Genomic DNA, 24,345 nt, shown 5'->3' on the forward strand with positions numbered 1-24,345 from the left:
ACCTGCCCCAGTGATGTTCTCTCACTGGCTTGGAGACACAGCACAGTGTCTTCTCTTTCCTCATTAACCTGCCCCAGTGATGTTCTCTCACTGGCTTGGAGACACAGCACAGTGTCTTCTCGTTCCTCATTAACCTGCCCCAGTGATGTTCTCTCACTGGCTTGGAGACACAGCACAGTGTCCTCTCTTTCCTCATTAACCTGCCCCAGTGATGTTCTCTCACTGGTTTGGAGACACAGCACAGTGTCTTCTCGTTCCTCATTAACCTGCCCCAGTGATGTTCTCTCACTGGCTTGGAGACACAGCACAGTGTCCTCTCTTTCCTCATTAACCTGCCCCAGTGATGTTCTCTCACTGGCTTACATGTTCCTTCCCACCAGCATCTTCTCATTAGCCCATGGTGGTCGTTTCTCTCATGGTTATTGTCTAATTCATATTCATCATCTTGTTCCCAGTCACGTCTGTTTGTCAACATCTGACTTAGGTAAGTCCTAGGGTTCCATAGGGAACATTTCCCGTCTACCCTCATCCAACATTCTGGTTCTCCTGGTTGTGTGCCATATCCTGTCACTGGGACTGGGTCACCTTTCCTTTCCTCCGGCCACTGTTCACAATTTTTGTAGGTACTTATTCCTCCAGCCAATCTGAAGGGCCCTGCTTCTACAGGCCATAGGCCTTCCTCCCTTCTCACTGGAGTGAGTAGGCTACCTCTTAACAGGTCATTCCCCCCTCTCAGTTTCTGAGGTCTGCACTACACACAATTCTTCTGGACCAACACACTTCTGTGTGTCCATACACATGTGCACTGCTTCGGCTCCCATCCTGATGTCACTTCCTGTACTCCTACCATGCAGTTTGGAAATACGTCCCTATCACATCTCTCTGATGTCACTTCCTGTACTCCTACCATGCAGTTTGGAAATACGTCCCTATCACATCTCTTGCACCAGAGAACCCTTCCTACTCTTTGCCTACCACCTTTCTTACCACAGTCACTTCCTGTGGCTATCTGCCTTGTGCTCATCTTGGCCGGGCCTTCATACTGCACCTCCCCTGTGGGTTCTCCGCATACCTCACATGGGGCTATGTTCATATAACCTTTCTGTCCTGGATCTGTGCACCTGCTTTCGTGCCACACAGCCCTGGTATTCCCCCGAACTACCACTCCTGCTTTCGCCAGTTGTTCGTCTCTTAGATGAGTGGTTATCCATACTGCGTCATCCGAGCGTCTCACCTGTATTCCTGACCTGCAGGTCAACATGTGCAGCCACTCTGGATAAACTACTCTGGTGGACATACCTTTTTAAGTTGTGCAACGTCTACCGTTATATCACCGTCTACTTTGATCGTGTTTGCACTGATCACGGCAATTACAGTGCCTTGCGAAAGTATTCGGCCCCCTTGAACTTTGCGACCTTTTGCCACATTTCAGCTTTCAAACATAAAGATATAAAACTTTATTCTTTAGTGAAGAATCAACAACAAGTGGGACACATCATGAAGTGGAACGACATTTATTGGATATTTCAAACTTTTTTAACATTTCAAAAACTGAAAAATTGGGCGTGCAAAATTATTTTTATTACCTGGCGTCTTTTTCCGTGTTTGTTTAGTTTTTGGTTTTGTTGGGACTCTATTCCCCGTGTCAGGTCCTGGTCTTCATCCTAATCCAGTCTCCCACCTGTAACACACAAGGTAGAGGGGGAGGCTGCGCATTAGCTATTTCCACCACTGTGCTGATGTTGGGTAGTCCCATCAATTCTCTTGGGCTAGGCCCTGTGTCTGTTGGAGTTAAGTTCATTTCTACACAGGCCTGTGCCAACTTAGGTCCCCAATCTTTCTCTGCCTTCCATAACCCTAGGGTCGTCTTTAATTTCCCTATGGTCCTCTCGGCACAGCCATTGGCCTGTGGGGTGTAAGGGGGGGAGTATATGTGTGCGACCCCATGGTCCACACACCACTCCTCCACCTTCTTATTCTTATACTGTCTTCCATTATCGGTTCTAATGGATGGGAAAGGACCTAGAGCAAAAGGGTTCGAAGGTTAAGCATTTGCAACACTGGCACCGCATTGGATGAATTTGATGTGAGCACTATTGAGTATCCTGTAGCCATACACACCGCTACTATAGCGTACCTGTGCCCTAAGGAGGTGGCCACCTTCATAGGACCCATAGTATCTAATGATATCTGCTTCCATGGTGTGTTGCATTTAATGTGTTGACCTGCTATCCTGCCTAGGTTACTAACCTTTTGTTCTTGGCATATGATGCATTTCTTGCATATTTCTAGTACTTCTTCTCTAGTATAGAAAATGCCCTCGTTTGTTAGCCTTTTCATGAATATTCGGGACCCCCAAGTGGCCCCAATCCTCATGGAGTGCTCTCAGTTTGTCTGTTTCTCGTTTTATAGAGAACTATTCTTCCCATTTGAACTAGTTAATCTACCTATTTATTGCCTAGTTGGTTAAAGTCTGCTTCTGCACTTACTGACTTGGCAGTGTGAGCCTTTTAATGACTTACCACTATGTCCATTTGATCCATTAACTCATGGATTTTCCTCCACTCACCCTTATTTTTGGTACCTCTGTACCCGTTATTCTGCCAAATCTTTTTATCTGAGGCCATAGCTCGCGCACAGTAATCACTGTCGGTCACTATTTCTATCCTTTTCAGGTTAGACCCTATACAGTGTAAAAGTGCCTCCAGCACTGCCATTACCTCTGCCTTTTGGGCTGTCCCTGTTATTGTTCGACTCTGTTTGGTCAGAGTATTTCCTGTAGCTTTATGTTTCACTATAAAGCCCCATCTGTTTTTTTCTTCTGACTTCTCGCTTCCATCCGTAAACACTGGGTTTTTCTTTTGGTGTTTTATGCTTCCTTTGCCTTGCTTTAGGAGGTTCATCTTCTTGTTCTCAACCTTTGTCTGCTAAAAAACAGTACTCCCTTGGTTCCTACTACATTTTTCCATTTGTCCCAGGTGGTGGTTGTCACCTCTAGCATTTTCTTCATGTGGTTGTCTGCCCATAGCCTGTTTAGCTCCTGGTCTTTTATTATCATTTGTTGACCCTGAGTCAGTGATACTATCTTGTTCCAATATATTTCTAATAGGGCCATCTTGGCTCCTTCAGGCGTATATACCCTGCATACCACTGCTGGCTTGCTTCTGAAGCTAAGCAGGGTTGGTCCTGGTCAGTCCTTGGATGGGAGACCAGATGCTGCTGGAAGTGGTGTTGGAGGGCCAGTAGGAGGCACTCTTTCCTCTGGTCTAAAAAATATCCCAATGCCCCAGGGCAGTGATTGGGGACACTGCCCTGTGTAGGGTGCCGTCTTTCGGATGGGACGTGAAACAGGTGTCCTGACTCTCTGAGGTCATTAAAGATCCCATGGCATTTATCATAATAGTAGGGGTGTTAACCCTGGTGTCCTGGCTAAATTCCCAATCTGGCCCTCAAACCATCACGGTCACCTAATAATCCCCAGTTTACAATTGGCTCATTCATCCCCCTCCTCTCCCCTGTAACTATTCCCCAGGTCGTTGTTGCAAATGAGAACGTGTTCTCAGTCAACTTACCTGGTAAAATAACGGATAAATAAAAAATAAATAAAAATAAAAATAAAATAATCACTGGTCCCTTTAAGTGTTTACTGTAGCACTTCACAGTTCTCTCCGATCCTTCATTGGCCACCCATATGAACCCGTCCCTATCTATGTCCTCCCCTTCTAATTTTACAAATATCCATAGGGGCAGATCGGGGTTTCTTGGCTCATTTAGTCTGGGCTACAGCTGCCATCTTTAAAAAAAAACTTTATCCATGATTCAGTCATTTTTTCTGTTCAAATTATGGGCTCTTTCCCATATTGCTTATGTGACAGCTCTAGTTGGTCATTTCATCTAGTAATGCCTTTATAGCAATGCTTAGCTGCTCTGCTATAGCCCGGTATGTGGTTTCTAATATACCCTAGTTTACCTAGGCATTTCTGCATTTCATTCACTGTTTGTAGCTTCTCCATTCTCTGCACTTTTTCTAGGTATCCTTCACTCGCAGTTATTCCGTCGCTAATTGTGAATCCGAGAAAGCTGACTTCCTTCCTGCCTATCTGTCTTTTTGTCAGATTCAGTTTCCTGCCTGCAGTATTCAACTTGGTTAAGGCTACTTTTGTGTCTGGCTATTCAAAACCGGCCTTTTTCGCTTCCGCATCTGCTTCCTGTTGCCGCAGCTAATACTGACAGTACCAGATATGGTCTCTGTTTCCAAATATTGACTGACTGTCTCACTGTCTCCCTGTTTACACTAATGCATTTTATAGAACTCAACATTTCTATGTAGTAACCTATAAGAGAATTATATAGTTCAACTTAATTAACCCGATACTCTCAATGATCCTGGTTCACAACAGATGCCATATATTCTTGTCATCTTTCTACTATTTGAAGACAAACCTTCAAATGATTAGATAAGGCCAAAACGCTGCTAAACATAGCATATGTTTTTTGTACTAATGAAATCTCTCTTTCGGGAGTCCACTGTATTTTATCTAACAATAACCTGGGTTAATCTTAACTCAGTCTAATCAATAATTTTATATATGTTGCGTGGTATGTGATCCATTACCTACAGTACTTTATTATCCCTAAGAACTGCAACATATTTATTTTCATAATTAAATTTAATGCTTATAAAATCACTCCTTTTCTACCTTCATCTTTTTTTCTGCCCTGTTGACTTAAAATATATCCTAAATATACTTCCTGCATGGCTCTCAACATTACACTAGTGTCTCCTAGATTCGTTGGAGTCCCATCTTGTAGCAGGGCCATTGCCATGGGGTACCAGGGCTGTGCATAGAAGGCCACTTTGCCACAATACACACTCACATCCTCTGGCTGTAAGGGATTTCCTCCTCTTCTTCCGAAGAGGACAGGCGAGAAGGATCGGAGGACCAATATGCGGCGTGGTAAGTGTCCATGGTTCTTTTAATAAGAAATACTCAACATGAACAACTGAATACAAAAAAACAATAAACGTGGAATGAACGAAACCCAAAACAGTACCGTGAACAACAGACACAGAAACAAACACCCACAAACTCACAGTGAAACCCAGGCTACCTAAGTATGATTCTCAATCAGAGACAACTAATGACACCTGCCTCTGATTGAGAACCATACTAGGCCGAAACATAGAAATCCCCAAATCATAGAAAAACAAACAGACTGCCCACCCCAACTCACGCCCTGACCAACACTAAATAAAGACAAAACAAAGGTAATAAAGGTCAGAACGTGACAGTACCCCCCCCCCCCCCAAAGGTGCGGACTCCGGCCGCAAAACCTTAACCTATAGGGGAGGGTCTGGGTGGGCATCTGTCCGCGGTGGCGGCTCTGGCGCGGGATGTGGACCCCACTTCACCATTGGACCCCAGTCCCCCTCATTGTCCGCTTCCGTGGCCTCCTAACTACGGCGACCCTTCTAAATTAACCCACTGGACAGAGGGGCAGCTCGGGACAGAGGGGCAGCTCGGGACAGAGGGGCAGCTCCGTACTGGCTGACGACTCTGGCAGATCCTGGCTGACTGGCGGCTCTGGCGGATCCTGGCTGACTGGCGGATCCTGGCTGACTGGCGGCTCTGGCGGCTCTTGGCAGCTCCTGGCTGACTGGCGACTCCTGGCTGACTAGCGGCACTGGCGGCTCCTTGCAGACTGGCGGCACTGGCGGCTCCTTGCAGACTGGCGGCACTGGCGGCTCCTTGCAGACTGGCGGCACTGGCAGCTCCTTGCAGACTGGCGGCTCCTTGCAGACTGGCGGCACTGGCGGCTCCTTGCAGACTGGCGGCACTGGCGGCGCTGGGCAGACTGGCGACTCTGATGGCGCTGGGCAGACGGGTAGCTCCGGCAGCGCCGGACAGGCGGGAGCACCTGTAGGGAGGAGACAGGGAGACCTCCAGGAGGCTTGGTGTTAGGAGGAGGCACCTGAAGGACCAGGCTGTGGGGGAGCACTGGAGCTCTGGTGCGCAGCCATGGCACCACTTCCCCAGGCTGGATAACTACTCTAGCCCGGACCCTCCAGAGTGCAGGCACAGGTTGAACCGGGCTGTGGGTAAGCACGGGAGATCTAGTGCCTACTACACGCACCTCTCCCTTAGGATCCACTCCCACATTTGCCCGGCACGAGTGGAGCGCAGGCATAGGACGCACTGCACCCTCCCAGCGCCCCGGAGACACAGCACGCAGAGCCGGCGCCGGATACCCTGGCCTGAAACGGCGTACCGGCGACCAGACACGCTGAGCAGGCACCATACGCCCTGGCTGGATGCCCACACTCGCATGACGCTCTCGGGGGGCTGCCCTATAGCGCACCGGGCTATGGGCACGTACTGGCGACACCGTGCGCTTAACCGCATAACACGGTGCCTGACCAGTAACGCGCTGCTTATCATAAGCACGAGGAGTGAGCTCAGGTCTGCTACCTGGCTTAGCCCCACCCCTTGTGTGCCCCCACCCCTCGTGTGCCTCCCCCCCAAAACATTTTGGGGGCTGCCTCTCGTACCTGTCCCGCTGCCGTGCTGCCTCCTCATATCGCCGCCGCTCAGCTTTCGCTGCCTCCAGCTCTGCTTTGGGGCGGCGATATTCCCCAGCCTGTGCCCAGGGTCCCTCTCCGTTCAGTATCTCCTCCCATGTCCAGGAGTCCTGTGATGCTGGCCGCTGTTGTTGCTGCTATATATATATAATACACCTATATAATATATAATATATATATATATATAATACACCTATATAATACACTATATAATACACTATTTAATACACCTATATAATACACCTATATAATATCATTAACCTATATAGCACACTATATAATACACTAGATAATACACTCTGTAATACACCTATATAATACACTATACAATACATCTATATAATACACTATAAAACACCTGTATAATACTCTATATAATTAACCTATATAGCACACAATATAATACAATATATAATACACCTATATAACAAACCTATATAGCACACTATGTAATACACCTTTATAATACACCTACATTATCCACTATATAATACACCTATATAATACACTATATAATACACTATATAATACACTATATAACACACTATATAATATACCTATATAATACACCTATATAATACACTATAGAATACACTATAGAATACACCTATATAATACACTATATAATACACCTATATAATACACTATATAATACACTATAGAATACACTATAGAATACACCTATATAATACACTATAATACACCTATAGAATACACTATATAATACACTATATAACACACTATATAATATACCTTTATAATACACTATAGAATACACTATATAATACACCTATAGAATACACTATATAATACACCTATATAATACACTATATAATACACTATAGAATACACTATAGAATACACCTATATAATACACTATAATACACCTATAGAATACACCTACATTATCCACTATATAATACACTGTATAATACACTATATAACACACTATATAATACACCTATATAATACACTATAGAATACACTATAGAATACACCTATATAATACACTATATAACACACTATATAATACACTATAGAATACACCTATATAATACACTATATAACACACTATAGAATACACCTATATAATACACTATATAACACACTATATAATACACCTATATAATACACTATAGAATACACTATAGAATACACCTATATAATACACTATAGAATACACCTATATAATACACTATATAACACACTATATAATACACCTATATAATACACTATATAATACACCTATATAATACACCTATATAATACACTATAGAATACACTATAGAATACACCTATATAATACACTATATAACACACTATATAATACACCTATAGAATACACTATATAATACACTATAGAATACACTATAGAATACACCTATATAATACACTATAATACACCTATAGAATACACTATATAATACACTATAGAATACACTATAGAATACACCTATATAATACACTATATAACACACTATATAATACACCTATATAATACACTATAGAATACACTATAGAATACACCTATATAATATACCTTTATAATACACTATATAACACACTATATAATACACCTATAGAATACACTATATAATACACTATAGAATACACTATATAATACACCTATATAATACACTATAATACACCTATAGAATACACTATATAATACACTATAGAATACACTATAGAATACACCTATATAATACACTATATAACACACTATATAATACACCTATATAATACACTATAGAATACACTATAGAATACACCTATATAATACACTATATAACACACTATATAATACACCTATAGAATAAACTATATAATACACTATAGAATACACTATAGAATACACCTATATAATACACTATATAACACACTATATAATACACCTATAGAATACACTATATAATACACTATAGAATACACTATAGAATACACCTATATAATAGACTATAATACACCTATAGAATACACTATAGAATACACTATAGAATACACTATAGAATACACCTATATAATACACTATATAACACACTATATAATACACCTATATAATACACTATAGAATACACTATAGAATACACCTATATAATACACTATAGAATACACTATAGAATACACCTATATAATACACTATATAACACACTATATAATACACCTATATAATACACTATAGAATACACTATAGAATACACCTATATAATACACTATAGAATACACTATAGAATACACTATAGAATACACCTATAGAATACACTATATAATATACCTATAGAATACACCTATATAATACACTATAGAATACACCTATAGAATACACTATATAACACACTATATAATACACCTATACAATACACTATAGAATACACTATATACTAAACTATAGAATACACCTATAGAATACACTATATAACACACTATATAATACACCTATACAATACACTATAGAATACACTATATACTACACTATAGAATACACCTATATAATACACTATATAACACACTATAGAATACACCTGTATAATACACTATATAATATACCTATAGAATACACTATATAATACACTATAGAATACACTATAGAATACACCTATATAATACACTATAGAATACACTATATAATACACCTACATTATCCACTATATAATACACCTATATAATACACTATATAACACACTATATAATACACCTATACAATACACTATAGAATACACTATATACTACACTATAGAATACACCTATATAATACACTATATAACACACTATAGAATACACCTGTATAATATACCTATATAATATACCTATAGAATACACCTATATAACACACTATATAATACACCTATACAATACACTATAGAATACACTATATAATACACCTATACAATACACTATAGAATACACTATATACTACACTATAGAATACACCTATAGAATACACTATATAACACACTATATAATACACCTATAGAATACACTATATACTACACTATAGAATACACCTATATAATACACTATATAACACACTATAGAATACACCTGTATAATACACTATAGAATACACCTATAGAATACACTATATAACACACTATATAATACACCTATAGAATACACTATATACTCCACTATAGAATACACCTGTATAATACACTATATACTACACTATATAATATACCTTTATAATACACCTATATAATACACCTATATAATACACTATAGAATACACCTATATAATACACTATATAATACACCTATATAATACACTATATAATACACCTATATAATACACCTATATAATACACCTATATAATACACTATAGAATACACCTATATAATACACTATATAATACACCTATATAATACACTATAGAATACACCTATATAATACACTATATAATACACCTATATAATACACTATATAATACACCTATATAATACACCTATATAATACACTATAGAATACACCTATATAATACACTATATAATACACCTATATAATACACTATATAATACACCTATATAATACACCTATATAATACACCTATATAATACACTATAGAATACACCTATATAATACACTATATAATACACTATAGAATACACTATATAATACACCTATATAATACACTATATAATACACCTATATAATACACTATATAATACACTATAGAATACACCTATATAATACACTATATAATACACTATATAATACACCTATATAATACACCTATATAATACACCTATATAATACACTATAGAATACACTATATAATACACTATAGAATACACTATATAATATACCTTTATAATACACTATATAACACACTATATAATACACCTATAGAATACACTATATAATATACTGTATAATACACCTATATAATACACCTATATAATACACCTATATAATACACTATATAATACACTATATAATACACTATATAATACACTATATAATACACTATATAATATACTGTATAATACACCTATATAATACACCTATATAATACACCTATAGAATACACCTATATAATACACCTATATAATACACTATAGAATACACTATATAATACACTATAGAATACACTATATAATATACCTTTATAATACACTATATAACACACTATATAATACACCTATATAATACACTATAGAATACACTATAGAATACACCTATATAATACACTATAGAATACACTATATAATACACCTACATAATACACTATATAACACACTATATAATACACCTATAGAATACACTATATAATACACATATATAATACACTATAATACACCTATATAATACACCTATATAATACACCTATATAATACACCTATATAATACACTATAGAATACACTATATAATACACTATAGAATACACTATATAATATACCTTTATAATACACTATATAACACACTATATAATACACCTATATAACACACTATATAATACACCTATAGAATACACTATATAATATACTATATAATACACATATATAATACACTATAATACACCTATATAATACACCTATATAATACACCTATATAATACACCTATATAATACACTATAGAATACACTATAGAATACACTATATAATATACTATATAATACACTACATAATACACCTATATAGTAGATTATATAATACACCTATATAATACACCTATATAATACACTATAGAATACACTATAGAATACACTATAGAATACACTATATAATATACTATATAATATACTATATAACACACCTATATAGTAGATTATATAATATACCTATAGAATACACCTATAGAATACACTATAGAATACACCTATATAATACACCAATGTAATAGACAGTTCTGTGAACAAGTATTTTTATGTTTTTGTATATTTCCAACACTGAATGTTTCTAGATCTTCACCCAAAACCTAACATTAGATGAAAGGAACCTGAGGGAACAAATAACACAACATTTTGATAATTATTTCGTTTTATAAACAAAGTTATGCAACACCCAATGCCCCTGTGTGAAAAAGTAATTGGCCCCTTAAGCTCAATAACTGGTTGTGCCACCTTTAGTAATGACCAAACACTTCCTGCAGTTGTTGATCAGCCTCCTGTGGTTTATTATTCCCCTTCGGCCTGTACAAGTATTGAAAAGAACAACACATTCAGATCTTTCACCCACAAATAGAGAATACACCGTCAATAGATTCATCGCCTGTGGATTCTAACAATGTAGTGCATCTACTGTCTTGCAAAACACACAGACAACTACGGTTACGCATCAACGAGCATCACAGTGCCAATCCTCTAGAAAGGACCTGAAATCACCAGACACTTTCATGAGGCTAATCATACTGTGACTGATCTTAAGTTCTGTGTCATTGACCATGTTTTCTCAAACCGCAGATGGTACGGATGAGTTCCTTCTCCAGATGGTACGGATGAGTTCCTTCTCCAGATGGTACGGATGAGTTCCTTCTCCAGATGGTACGGATGAGTTCCTTCTCCAGATGGTACGGATGAGTGCCTTCTCCAGATGGTACATGAGTTCCTTCTCCAGATGGTACGGATGAGTTCCTTCTCCAGATGGTACAGATGAGTGCCTTCTCCAGATGGTACGGATGAGTTCCTTCTCCAGATGGTACGGATGAGTTCCTTCTCCAGATGGTACGGATGAGTTCCTTCTCCAGATGGTACGGATGAGTTCCTTCTCCAGATGGTACGGATGAGTTCCTTTTCCAGATGGTACGGATGAGTGCCTTCTCCAGATGGTACGGATGAGTTCCTTCTCCAGATGGTACGGATGAGTTCCTTCTCCAGATGGTACGGATGAGTTCCTTCTCCAGATGGCACGGATGAGTTCCTTTTCCAGATGGTACGGATGAGTTCCTTCTCCAGATGGTACGGATGAGTGCCTTCTCCAGATGGTACGGATGAGTGCCTTCTCCAGATGGTACGGATGGCTCTTCCACTTAAAAACTCTACTCCCCCAAGGGGTTAATGAGGAATTGGACTTTGTATGTTTCTTGTAGTGTTGTCCACACACATCAGCAGTCCCTTACACTTTAACATTTTGTGTTATTTCTTGTCATGGTTTTGAGTGTGAGTACTTTTTGAGCTCTCTCCCACGCACCAGCCGCCTTTCATTCTAGCCTGAGCGCTAACCCTCGTACAGGCTTTCTACGGCCGTCTTTCATTCTAGCCTGAGCGCTAACCCTCGTACAGGCTTTCTACGGCCGTCTTTCATTTTAGCCTGAGAGCTAACCCTCAAAATCTCAGGGCCACCTTACCTTCCAGGGCCACCTTACCTTCCAGGGCCACCTTACCTTCCAGGGCCACCTTACCTTCCAGGGCCACCTTACCTTCCAGGGCCAGCTTACCTTCCAGGGCCACCTTACCTTCCAGGGCCACCTTACCTTCCAGGGCCAGCTTACCTTCCAGGGCCAGCTTACCTTCCAGGGCCATCTTACCTTCCAGGGCCACCTTACCTTCCAGGGCCACCTTACCTTCCAGGGCCTGCTTACCTTCCTACAGGCTTTCTACGGCCGTCTTTCATTTTAGCCTGAGAGCTAACCCTCCTACTGGCTTTCTACGGCCGCCTTTCATTCTAGCCTGAGCACTAACCCTCGTACTGGCTTTCTACGGCCGCCTTTCATTCTAGCCTGAGCACTAACCCTCGTACTGGCTTTCTACGGCCGCCTTTCATTCTAGCCTGAGCACTAACCCTCGTACTGGCTTTCTACGGCCGCCTTTCATTCTAGCCTGAGCACTAACCCTCGTACTGGCTTTCTACGGCAGTCTTTCATTCTAGCCTGAGCGCTGGCTTTCTACTACTGCCTTATTACACAGTCATACCAGTTAATGTCTGACACACAGGACATCTGAAGTTCCATTTCAACACAGTAGAAATGAATGTTTTTTCAGACCCTGTATTTATCAACATATTACGTAAGTGTTTCAGCCTGCCCATGGCCAGAAAACAGGAACCCCTCAGGGCTGTACATAAATCAATCGGTCTCTTGAGTTGGACTACCAAGGGCATTTCTACACGTAACACAGTACTGCGCCAGAGAACTGAAGGTAGGTTATAAACTATGATTCATAGATTCTACACTCAACACAGTACTGTGCCAGAGAACTGAAGGTAGGTTATAAACTAGAATTGATATGAATATCTGTAGACATAATAGCAGAACTAATTGTTAAAATGTTATATTGGCTGAACCAATTATGTTTTATTTAAAAAACAGAAAACACCATCGTTCAATATTTACATGTACATGTTTATTTTTTTAATTAAAAAAAAAATAAAATTGTACCAATTTGTGAATATTTCACCCATTATGTTGTTGTTGATTTGATCCCAGTCATTGAAGTCCATACCTCATGGAGGCTGTCTCCAGCGGTCCACACCGAGAGCCTCAGGATGCCTGTGAGTCCAGAGTTAATAATCACAGTTCAACTACACTTTTTTACACTTTTTGTTTTTGATTTTTTGTTATGGAAATAACTGCTTTCTGTTTATTTTTTATTATTATCAAATAAATGTGGCCAAAATGAACTACTTTTATTGGAAATACTTGAAATTATTTTCAAATAATTTCCTCGAAGTCGTCTACAATTTGAAAATATTTCCAAATACATTATTTTAAATACTCCTAGGACCTGGGTTCAAATGCATGGGGGTATTTATTTTTGTATTTGAAAATAATCTGAGTATTTGAGTATTATCAAATACATCCCAATACTTCCCAAATACATTCCAATATTCAACTGCTTTTATTTTCAAGTAGAAAATATCTGATTACTTAATTTAAAATGTATGTGAAAGAAATGGAAACAATTTAAATAGTATTTGAACCCAGGTCAGTGTATTAATTATTTACCATTTTATATGTTTCATGTAATTGTTTTCAAAACCGACTGCTAATATTATTTATCTGGGGTCGAGGGGTCGAGGGGTCGAGGGGTCGAGGGGTCTTAGGCCCAGTTCACTGTGTGTAACCTGATTTGACGCATTCAAATGAGAAGTAAGAGCAACCAGGTGTTGAATGTACATGGTTGGACCAAGGAGCCACCTTACCTTCCAGGGCCACCCTTACCTTCCAGGGCCTACCTTACCTTCCAGGGCCTACCTTACCTTCCAGGGCCACCTTACCTTCCAGGGCCACCTTACCTTCCAGGGCCAGCTTACCTTCCAGGGCCACCTTACCTTCCAGGGCCTACTTACCTTCCAGGGCCACCTTACCTTCCAGGGCCAGCTTACCTTCCAGGGCCACCTTACTTTCCAGGGTCACCTTACCTTCCAGGGCCACCTTACCTTCCAGGGCCACCTTACCTTCCAGGGCCTACTTACCTTCCAGGGCCACCTTACCTTCCAGGGCCACCTTACCTTCCAGGGCCACCTTACCTTCCAGGGCCACCTTACTTTCCAGGGTCACCTTACCTTCCAGGGCCACCTTACCTTCCAGGGCCACCTTACCTTCCAGGGCCTACTTACCTTCCAGGGCCACCTTACCTTCCAGGGCCACCTTACCTTCCAGGGCCACCTTACTTTCCAGGGTCACCTTACCTTCCAGGGCCACCTTACCTTCCAGGGCCACCTTACCTTCCAGGGCCTACTTACCTTCCAGGGCCACCTTACCTTCCAGGGCCAGCTTACCTTCCAGGGCCACCTTACCTTCCAGGGCCTACTTACCTTCCAGGGCCACCTTACCTTCCAGGGCCTACTTACCTTCCAGGGCCTACTTACCTTCCAGGGCCACCTTACCTTCCAGGGCCTACTTACCTTCCAGGGCCACCTTACCTTCCAGGGCCACCTTACCTTCCAGGGCCACTTTACCTTCCAGGGCCTACTTACCTTCCAGGGCCACCTTACCTTCCAGGGCCAGCTTACCTTCCAGGGCCACCTTACCTTCCAGGGCCTACTTACCTTCCAGGGCCACCTTACCTTCCAGGGCCAGCTTACCTTCCAGGGCCACCTTACCTTCCAGGGCCACCTTACCTTCCAGGGCCAGCTTACCTTCCAGGGCCACCTTACCTTCCAGGGCCACCTTACCTTCCAGGGCCACCTTACCTTCCAGGGCCACTTTACCTTCCAGGGCCAGCTTACCTTCCAGGGCCACCTTACCTTCCAGGGCCTACTTACCTTCCAGGGCCACCTTACCTTCCAGGCCACTTTACCTTCCAGGGCCACCTTACCTTCCAGGGCCTACTTACCTTCCAGGGCCACCTCACCTTCCAGGGCCAGCTTACCTTCCAGGGCCTACTTACCTTCCAGGGCCAGCTTACCTTCCAGGGCCACCTTACCTTCCAGGGCCAGCTTACCTTCCAGGGCCAGCTTACCTTCCAGGGTCACCTTACCTTCCAGGGCCACCTTACCTTCCAGGGCCACCTTACCTTCCAGGGCCACCTTACCTTCCAGGGCCACCTTACCTTCCAGGGCCAGCTTACCTTCCAGGGCCAGCTTACCTTCCAGGGTCACCTTACCTTCCAGGGCCACCTTACCTTCCAGGGCCACCTTACCTTCCAGGGCCACCTTACCTTCCAGGGCCAGCTCCTTCTTGACCACTGGGTCGGCCAGTCAAAGTGGGTTATTATTTGTTCAGATAGTGACGAAACAGGAAAACTAAGTGTCACAGAACTCGTCTGAAGGTAACCAATACAAATGAAGGGGAGGTTTTGTGCCAACAAAAACAAGGACTTAAATACAGTTGAAGTCGGAAGTTTACATACACTTAGGTTCGAGTTATTAAAACTCGTTTTTCAACCACTCCACAAATGATCTTGTTAACAAACTATAGTTTCGGCAAGTCGGTTAGGACATCTACTTTCTGCATGACACAAGTCATTTTCCCAATAGTTGTTTACAGACAGATTATTTCACTTATAATTCACTGTATCACAATTCCAGTGGGTCAGAAGTTTACATACACTAAGTTGACTGCCTTTAAACAGCTTGGAAAATTCCAGAAAATGATGTCATGGCTTTAGAAGTTTCAGATGGGCTAATTTCAATAATTTGAGTCAATTGGAGTAGTACCTGTGGATGTATTTCAAGGTCTACCTTCAAACTCAGTGCCTCTTTGCTTGACATCATTGGAAAATCGAAAGAAATCAGCCAAGACCTTTTTTGTAGATTTCCACAGGTCTGGTTCATCTTTGGGAGCAATGTCCAAACGCCTGAAGGGACCACGTTCATCTGTACAAACAATAGTACGCAAGTATAAACACCATGGGACCATGCAGCCGTCATACTGCTCAGGAAGGAAACGCGTTCTGTCTCCTAAAGATAAACGTACTTTCGTGCGAAAAGTGCAAATCAATCCCAGAACAACAGCAAAGGACCTTGTGGTGATGCTGGAGGAAACAGGTACAAAAGTATCTATATCCACAGTAAAACAAGTCCTATATCGACATAACCTGAAAGGCCGCTCAACAAGGAAGAAGCCACTGCTCCAAAACCGCCATAAAGATGCCAGACTACGGTTTGCAACTGCACATGGGGACAAAGATCATACCTTGGAGAAATGTCCTCTGGTCTGAAAAAATATAACTGTTTGGCCATAATGACCATCGTTATGTTTGGAGGAAAAAGGGGAGGCTTGCAAGTCAAGAACACCATCCCAACCATGAAGCACGGGGGTGGCAGCATCATGTTGTGTTTGTGCTTTGCTGCAGGAGGGACTGGTGCACTTCACAAAATAGATGGCATCACGAGGTAGGAAAATTATGTGGATATATTGAAGCAACATCTCAAGACATCAGTCAGGAAGTTAAAGCTTGGTCACAACAGGGTCTTCCAAATGGACAATGACCCCAAGCATACTTCCAAAGTTGTAACAAAATGGCTGAAGGACAATGAAGTCAAGGTATTGGAGTGACCATCACAAAGCCCTGACCTCAATCCTATGGAAGATTTGTGGGCAGAACTGAAAAAGTGTGTGCGAGCAAGGAGGTCTACAAACCTGACTCAGTTACACCATGGGCCAAAATTCACCCAACTTATTGTGGGAAGCTTGTGGAAGGCTACCCGACACGTTTGACCCAAGTTAAACAATTTGAAGGCAATGCTACCAAATAATAACTGAGTGTAAGTAAACTTCTGACCCACTGGGAATGTGATGAAAGAAATACAACTTTAAATAAAATCATTCTCTCTACTATTATTCTGACATTTCACATTCTTAAAATAAACTGGTGATCCTAACTGACCAAAAGACAGGGAATTTTTACTAGGATGAAATGTCAGGAATTGTGTAAAAACTGAGTAAAATGTAAAATGTCAGGAGTGTAAAAACTGAGTTTAAATGTAAAATGTCAGGAGTGTAAAAACTGAGTTTAAATGTAAAATGTCAGGAGTTTAAAAACTGAGTTTAAATGTAAAATGTCAGGAGTGTAAAAACTGAGTAAAATGTAAAATGTCAGGAGTTGTGTAAAAACTGAGTTTAAATGTATTAGGCTGAGGTGTAAAACTTCCCGACTTCAGCTGCATGTGTCCAAAAAAAACACAAACAACCTCCGAGATATAGCACAGACACATCAAAACCTCGTTTCATATTATATATCCAAGATTCAGTGCTGCCGCCACCTGGGGCATGGAGTGTGGAAGTATATCCTGGTAGAGTGTGTTACCCCCCCCAACACCCCCAATGTGTTAAGTCTTATCATAATATAACATCTAATCAAAAGACCAGGATGTATATTTTTTTGTTTTTTTTGTTTTGAATCCATAGATCATCTTTTACAGGAAGACTTTCTTCCCTGTTGACGTTCCAATGGGGTGTATATTCCAAACCTTCCCCGGCGAACAAGTTAGAGGTCTTCATCCTCTTCTGTTTCTGTCTCGTCATCGGTGCAGCGATAGGAGGTCTTCTACACGTCTGGATGGTCTACAGTCTGAACTACCAGCCCTTTACCTCAATGGTGGTGTCCAGTACCTGGGGCTGTATAGTAGTCCTGCTGTTGCTCCTCCTCCACCCCGTCCGCTGTGTCCTCTCTATGTCAGTGCCCTCCCTGGGAACCAAACAGGTAGAGTTGTCATTAGGGTTTCTCATTAGGGTTTCATTGGGGTTTCACATTAGGTTTCATATTAGGGTTTAATTAGGGTTTCATTGGGGTTTCACATGAGGGTTTCATTAGGTTTCATATTAGGGTTTAATTAAGGTTTCACATTAGGTTTCATTAGGTTTCATATTAGGGTTTAATTAGGGTTTCATTGGGGTTTCACATTAGGGTTTCATTAGGGTTTCATATTAGGTTTAATTAGGGTTTCACATTAGGGTTTCACATTAGGTTTAATTAGGGTTTAATTAGGGTTTCACATTAGGGTTTCACATTAGGGTTTCACATTAGGGTGTCACATTAGGTCTCATTAGGGTTTCATTAGGGTTTCACATTAGGTTTCATATTAGGGTTTCACATTAGGGTTTCATTACGGTTTCACATTAGGGTTTCACATTAGGGTTTAATTAGGGTTTAATTAGGGTTTCACATTAGGGTTTCATATTAGGGTTTCACATTAGGGTTTCAAATTAGGTTTCACATTAGGGTTTCATTAGGGTTTCATATTAGGGTTTAATTAGGGTTTCACATTAGGGTTTCATTAGGTTTCATATTAGGGTTTAATTAGGTTTCATTGGGGTTTCACATTAGGGTTTCATTAGGGTTTCATATTAGGGTTTAATTAGGGTTTCACATTAGGGTTTCACATTAGGGTTTAATTAGGGTTTAATTAGGGTTTCACATTAGGGTGTCACATTAGGTCTCATTAGGGTTTCATTAGGGTTTCACATTAGGTTTCATATTAGGGTTTCACATTAGGGTTTCATTAGGGTTTCACATTAGGTTTCATATTAGGTTTAATTAGGGTTTAATTAGGGTTTCACATTAGGGTTTCATATTAGGTTTCACATTAGGGTTTCAAATTAGGGTTTCACATTAGGGTTTCATTAGGGTTTCATATTAGGGTTTAATTAGGTTTCACATTAGGGTTTCATTAGGGTTTCATATTAGGGTTTAATTAGGGTTTCATTGGGGTTTCACATTAGGTTTCATTAGGTTTCATATTAGGGTTTAATTAGGGTTTCACATTAGGTTTCACATTAGGTTTAATTAGGGTTTAATTAGGGTTTCACATTAGGGTTTCACATTAGGTTTCACATTAGGTTTCACATTAGGGTGTCACATTAGGGTTTCATTAGGGTTTCATTAGGTTTCACATTAGGGTTTCATATTAGGGTTTCACATTAGGGTTTCATTAGGGTTTCACATTAGGGTTTCATATTAGGTTTAATTAGGTTTAATTAGGGTTTCACATTAGGGTTTCATTAGGGTTTCACATTAGGTTTAATTAAGGTTTCATTAGGGTTTCATTAGGGTTTCACATTAGGGTTTAATTAGGTTTCATTAGGGTTTCATTAGGGTTTCACATTAGGGTTTCATTAGGGTTTCACATTAGGTTTCATTAGGTTTCACATTAGGGTCTCACATTAGGGTTTCACATTAGGTTTCTCATTAGGGTTTCATTAGGGTTTCACATTAGGGTTTCTCATTAGGTTTCATTAGGGTTTCACATTAGGTTTCACATTCGGGTTTAATTAGGGTTTAATTAGGGTTTCACATTATGGTTTCACATTAGGCTTTCTTTAGGGTTTCACATTAGGTTTCACATTAAGGTTTCACATTAGGTTTCATATTAGGGTTTCTCATTAGGGTTTCATATTAGGTTTCACATTTCATTGCAAAAATAAAGAAAGTACGAAGCAGAGTAAACTCTTTAGTCCTTTAAGAACCTGCTTTATGTCAAACACTTGGAAAATAAAACATGTGGCTCATAACAGAACAACATAAGCGAAGGACGACAAGGAAAAGCTCAAACGAAACGTATTCAACCCACTGGGTCATACAGCTGCAAATATTTATTTTGCACATGATCAAACAGGCATTTATATGTCAAGATGAGATTAGGGGTGTAATTTCTCAGAACTGTTATCTGTTGCCCGATATACTGCCTAAATTTTGCGGTGTTGTCTTCGCGGTCATGTACTCTGTTCCCCTTTTCTCTCACAGTAACTTGAGGTCAGTAACTTTACACACACCTAGTTCCTCTTTACCCCTAACATATACATTCCTTATACACGTGAATTAATCAATACATTCTAGTATGGTAACATGAATAAGTACATTTCAAGCTAGAATCCAACAGTTTCTAATGGTAGGACTGTCTTCATCAGGACTCTGTGATAGACTAGTAGTGTTTCTAATGGTAGGACTGTCTTCATCAGGACTCTGTGATAGACTAGTAGTGTTTCTAATGGTAGGACTGTCTTCATCAGGACTCTGTGATAGACTAGTAGTGTTTCTGATAGGAGGACTGTCTTCATCAGGACTCTGTGATAGACTAGTAGTGTTTCTAATGGTAGGACTGTCTTCATCAGGACTCTGTGATAGACTAGTAGTGTTTCTGATAGCAGGACTGTCTTCATCAGGACTCTGTGATAGACTAGTAGTGTTTCTAATGGTAGGACTGTCTTCATCAGGACTCTGTGATAGACTAGTAGTGTTTCTAATGGTAGGACTGTCTTCATCAGGACTCTGTGATAGACTAGTAGTGTTTCTAATGGTAGGACTGTCTTCATCAGGACTCTGTGATAGTCTAGCGTCAAGTCCAGGGGGTGTACTGGGACATCAAGCTGTCTAGGTTACTGCTCCTATGAGCCGGTGGTTCCTGTTCCTATGAGCCGGCGGTTCCTGTTCCTATGAGCCGGTGGTTCCTGCTCCTATGAGCCGGTGGTTACTGCTCCTATGAGCCTGTGGTTCCTGTTCCTATGAGCCGGTGGTTCCTGTTCCTATGAGCCGGTGGTTCCTGTTCCTATGAGCCGGTGGTTACTGCTCCTATGAGCCGGTGGTTCCTGCTCCAATGAGCCGTTGGTTCCTGCTCCAATGAGCCGTTGGTTCCTGCTCCAATGAGCCGGTGGTTCCTGCTCCAATGAGCCGGTGGTTCCTGCTCCTATGAGCCGGTGGTTCCTGCTCCTATGAGCCGGTGGTTCCTGCTCCTATGAGCCGGTGGTTCCTGTTCCTATGAGCCGTTGGTTCCTGCTCCTATGAGCCGGTGGTTCCTGCTCCTATGAGCAGTTGTTGGTTGTGGCTCGAACAAGGCTATTTACATAATTAATCACGATATTGAATCCAGCTTCATGTTTTGTTTCCTTGCCATGGTACTTCCTGGTACGGCGATACTTCCTGGTGTCATCACTGCAACCCTACAAACAGGGCAGGAAGATCCTCATCTCCACCGCCCTGGTTATTGTGGTGACCAGCTGCATCCCCAACATGACCAGGAACTTGAGCCGCTCTGTTGACATGATCAAGTGCTCCTCCCACAGGTGAGCCCCTCCATTTATATGATCAAGTGCTCCTCCCACAGGTGAGCCCCTCTGTTGATATGATCAAGTGCTCCTCCCACAGGTGAGCCCCTCCGTTTATATGATCAAGTGCTCCTCCCACAGGTGAGCCCCTCTGTTGATATGATCAACTGCTCCTCCCACAGGTGAGCCCCTCTGTTGATAAGATCAAGTGCTCCTCCCACAGGTGAGCCCCTCTGTTGATATGCTCAAGTGCTCCTCCCACAGCTGCGGTGCCATTGGCCCGTGGTAGCCCTCCCAGCTCCATGCACATTCGGGACTCACACCTGGGAGGCGTGTTGCCTTCTCATTTGGAATATCTAATTTGCATACTTCTTGCATCCTATCTTTCCTCGTCTCCGTCTCACTACCCATTGGATGAGAAAGGACCTGACTGAGTACATATTTTAGTTATAGGACTACAATTACCAATGTTCATTTTAATGGAAGTGTTTTGGACTACAGAGTTCATATTTTAGTTATAAGACTACAATTACCAATGTTCATATTAATGGAAGTGTTTTGGGCTTCTAACCCTTTTTAAACATTGTGCGTTTGAACTTCAGACATCTGGGTTGCACCATTGGATTAGTTCATTTCTTCTGCATCCATTGATGCCAACTAGGCTGTGTGATTAACGAGGGCTTTAGATACAACAGTGTTTTGTGAGACAAGGGGGACCCCGAAGAGGCACGGGCCAGGTCAACTAGGCTGTGTGATTAACGAGGGCTTTAGATACAATGGTGTTTTGTGAGACAAGGGGGACCCGAAGAGGCACGGGCCAGGTCAACTAGGCTGTGTGATTAACGAGGGCTTTAGATACAATGGTGTTTTGTGAGACAAGGGGGACCCGAAGAGGCACGGGCCAGGTCAACTAGGCTGTGTGATTAACGAGGGCTTTAGATTCAACAGTGTTTTGTGAGACAAGGGGGACCCGAAGAGGCACGGGCCAGGTCAACTAGGCTGTGTGATTAACGAGGGCTTTAGATACAATGGTGTTTTGTGAGACAAGGGGGACCCGAAGAGGCACGGGCCAGGTCAACTAGGCTGTGTGATTAACGAGGGCTCTAGATACAACAGTGTTTTGTGAGACAAGGGGAGAGGCACGGACCAGGTCTTTTTTTAATAAAAAAAACGTCCAAATGGTTTGAAATGATTAAAAGCTATGAAGACTCTCAGAAACATGTAGATATAATGGGTTACATGTTTTGCTGTCACAAATGCCAAACTCCACACAGTTGTCACTAACAAGTTGGATATTAATTTCCCACTGAGCAAACCATTTCTGTACTTATGGTATTTACATACCGTACCAGCCAACAGTTCGGACACAACTACTCATTCAAGGATTTTTCTTTATTTGTACTATTTTCTACATTGTAGAATAATAGTCAAGACATCAAAACTATGAAATAACACATATGGAATCATGTAGTAACCGAAAAAGTGTTAAACAAACCAAAATATATTTTATATTTGAGATTCTTCAAATTGCCATCCTTTGCCTTGATGACAAATCAAATCAAATCAAATGTATTCATATAGCCCTTCGTACATCAGCTGATATCTCAAAGTGCTGTACAGAATTCCAGCCTAAAACCCCAAACAGCAAGCAATGCAGGTGTAAAAGCACGGTGGCTAGGAAAACTCCCTAGAAAGGCCAAAACCTAGGAAGAAACCTAGAGAGGAACCAGGCTATGTGGGGTGACCAGTCCTCTTCTGGCTGTGACGGGTGGAGATTATAACAGAACATGGCCAAGATGTTCAAATGTTCATAAATGACCAGCATGGTCAAATAATAATAAGGTAGAACAGTTGAAACTGGAGCAGCAGCACAGTCAGGTGGACTGGGACAGCAAGGAGTCATCTTGTCAGGTAGTCCTGGGGCACAGCTTTGCACACTCTTGGCATTCTCCCAACCAGCTTCATGAGGTAGTCACCTGGAATGCATTTCAATAAACAAGTGGGCCTTCTTAAAAGTTAATTTGTGGAATTTATTTCCTTGTGCGTTTGAGTCAATCAGTTGCGTAAAACGCTCTACATCAAAGCTTTCTCTGCCCTTAACCCTGTTCTGAACACCTCCAAAACAAAGGTCATCTGGTTTGGTAAGAAGAATGCCCCTCTCCCCACCGGTGATTACTACCTCTGAGGGTTTAGAGTTTGAGGTAGTCACCTCATACAAGTACGTGGGAGTATGTCTAGACGGTACACAATCCTTATCTCAGCACATATCAAAGCTGCAGGCTAAAGTTAAATCTATACTTCCTCTATCGTAATCACTCCTCTTTCACCCCAGCTGCCAAACTAACCCTGATTCAGATGACCATCCTACCCATGCTAGATTACGGAGACCTAATTTATAGATG

At 41.1% G+C, this 24,345-nt stretch overlaps 1 protein-coding gene across 1 annotated transcript in view; it reads left to right on the forward strand.

Annotated features, from left to right (window-relative positions):
• LOC115123806 (osteoclast stimulatory transmembrane protein-like) overlaps positions 1-24,345 on the forward strand; it is a 60,519-nt gene that overhangs the window by 25,118 nt on the left and 11,056 nt on the right. Inside the window, 4 exon segments of the mRNA XM_065025040.1 lie at positions 13,613-13,655; positions 13,943-14,007; positions 18,311-18,605; positions 21,849-21,961. Of these exon segments, the coding sequence (XP_064881112.1) occupies positions 13,613-13,655; positions 13,943-14,007; positions 18,311-18,605; positions 21,849-21,961 (516 nt within the window).

Source organism: Oncorhynchus nerka, linkage group LG12 (genome assembly GCF_034236695.1).
Source record: "Oncorhynchus nerka isolate Pitt River linkage group LG12, Oner_Uvic_2.0, whole genome shotgun sequence".
Taxonomy (NCBI): Eukaryota; Metazoa; Chordata; class Actinopteri; order Salmoniformes; family Salmonidae; genus Oncorhynchus; species Oncorhynchus nerka.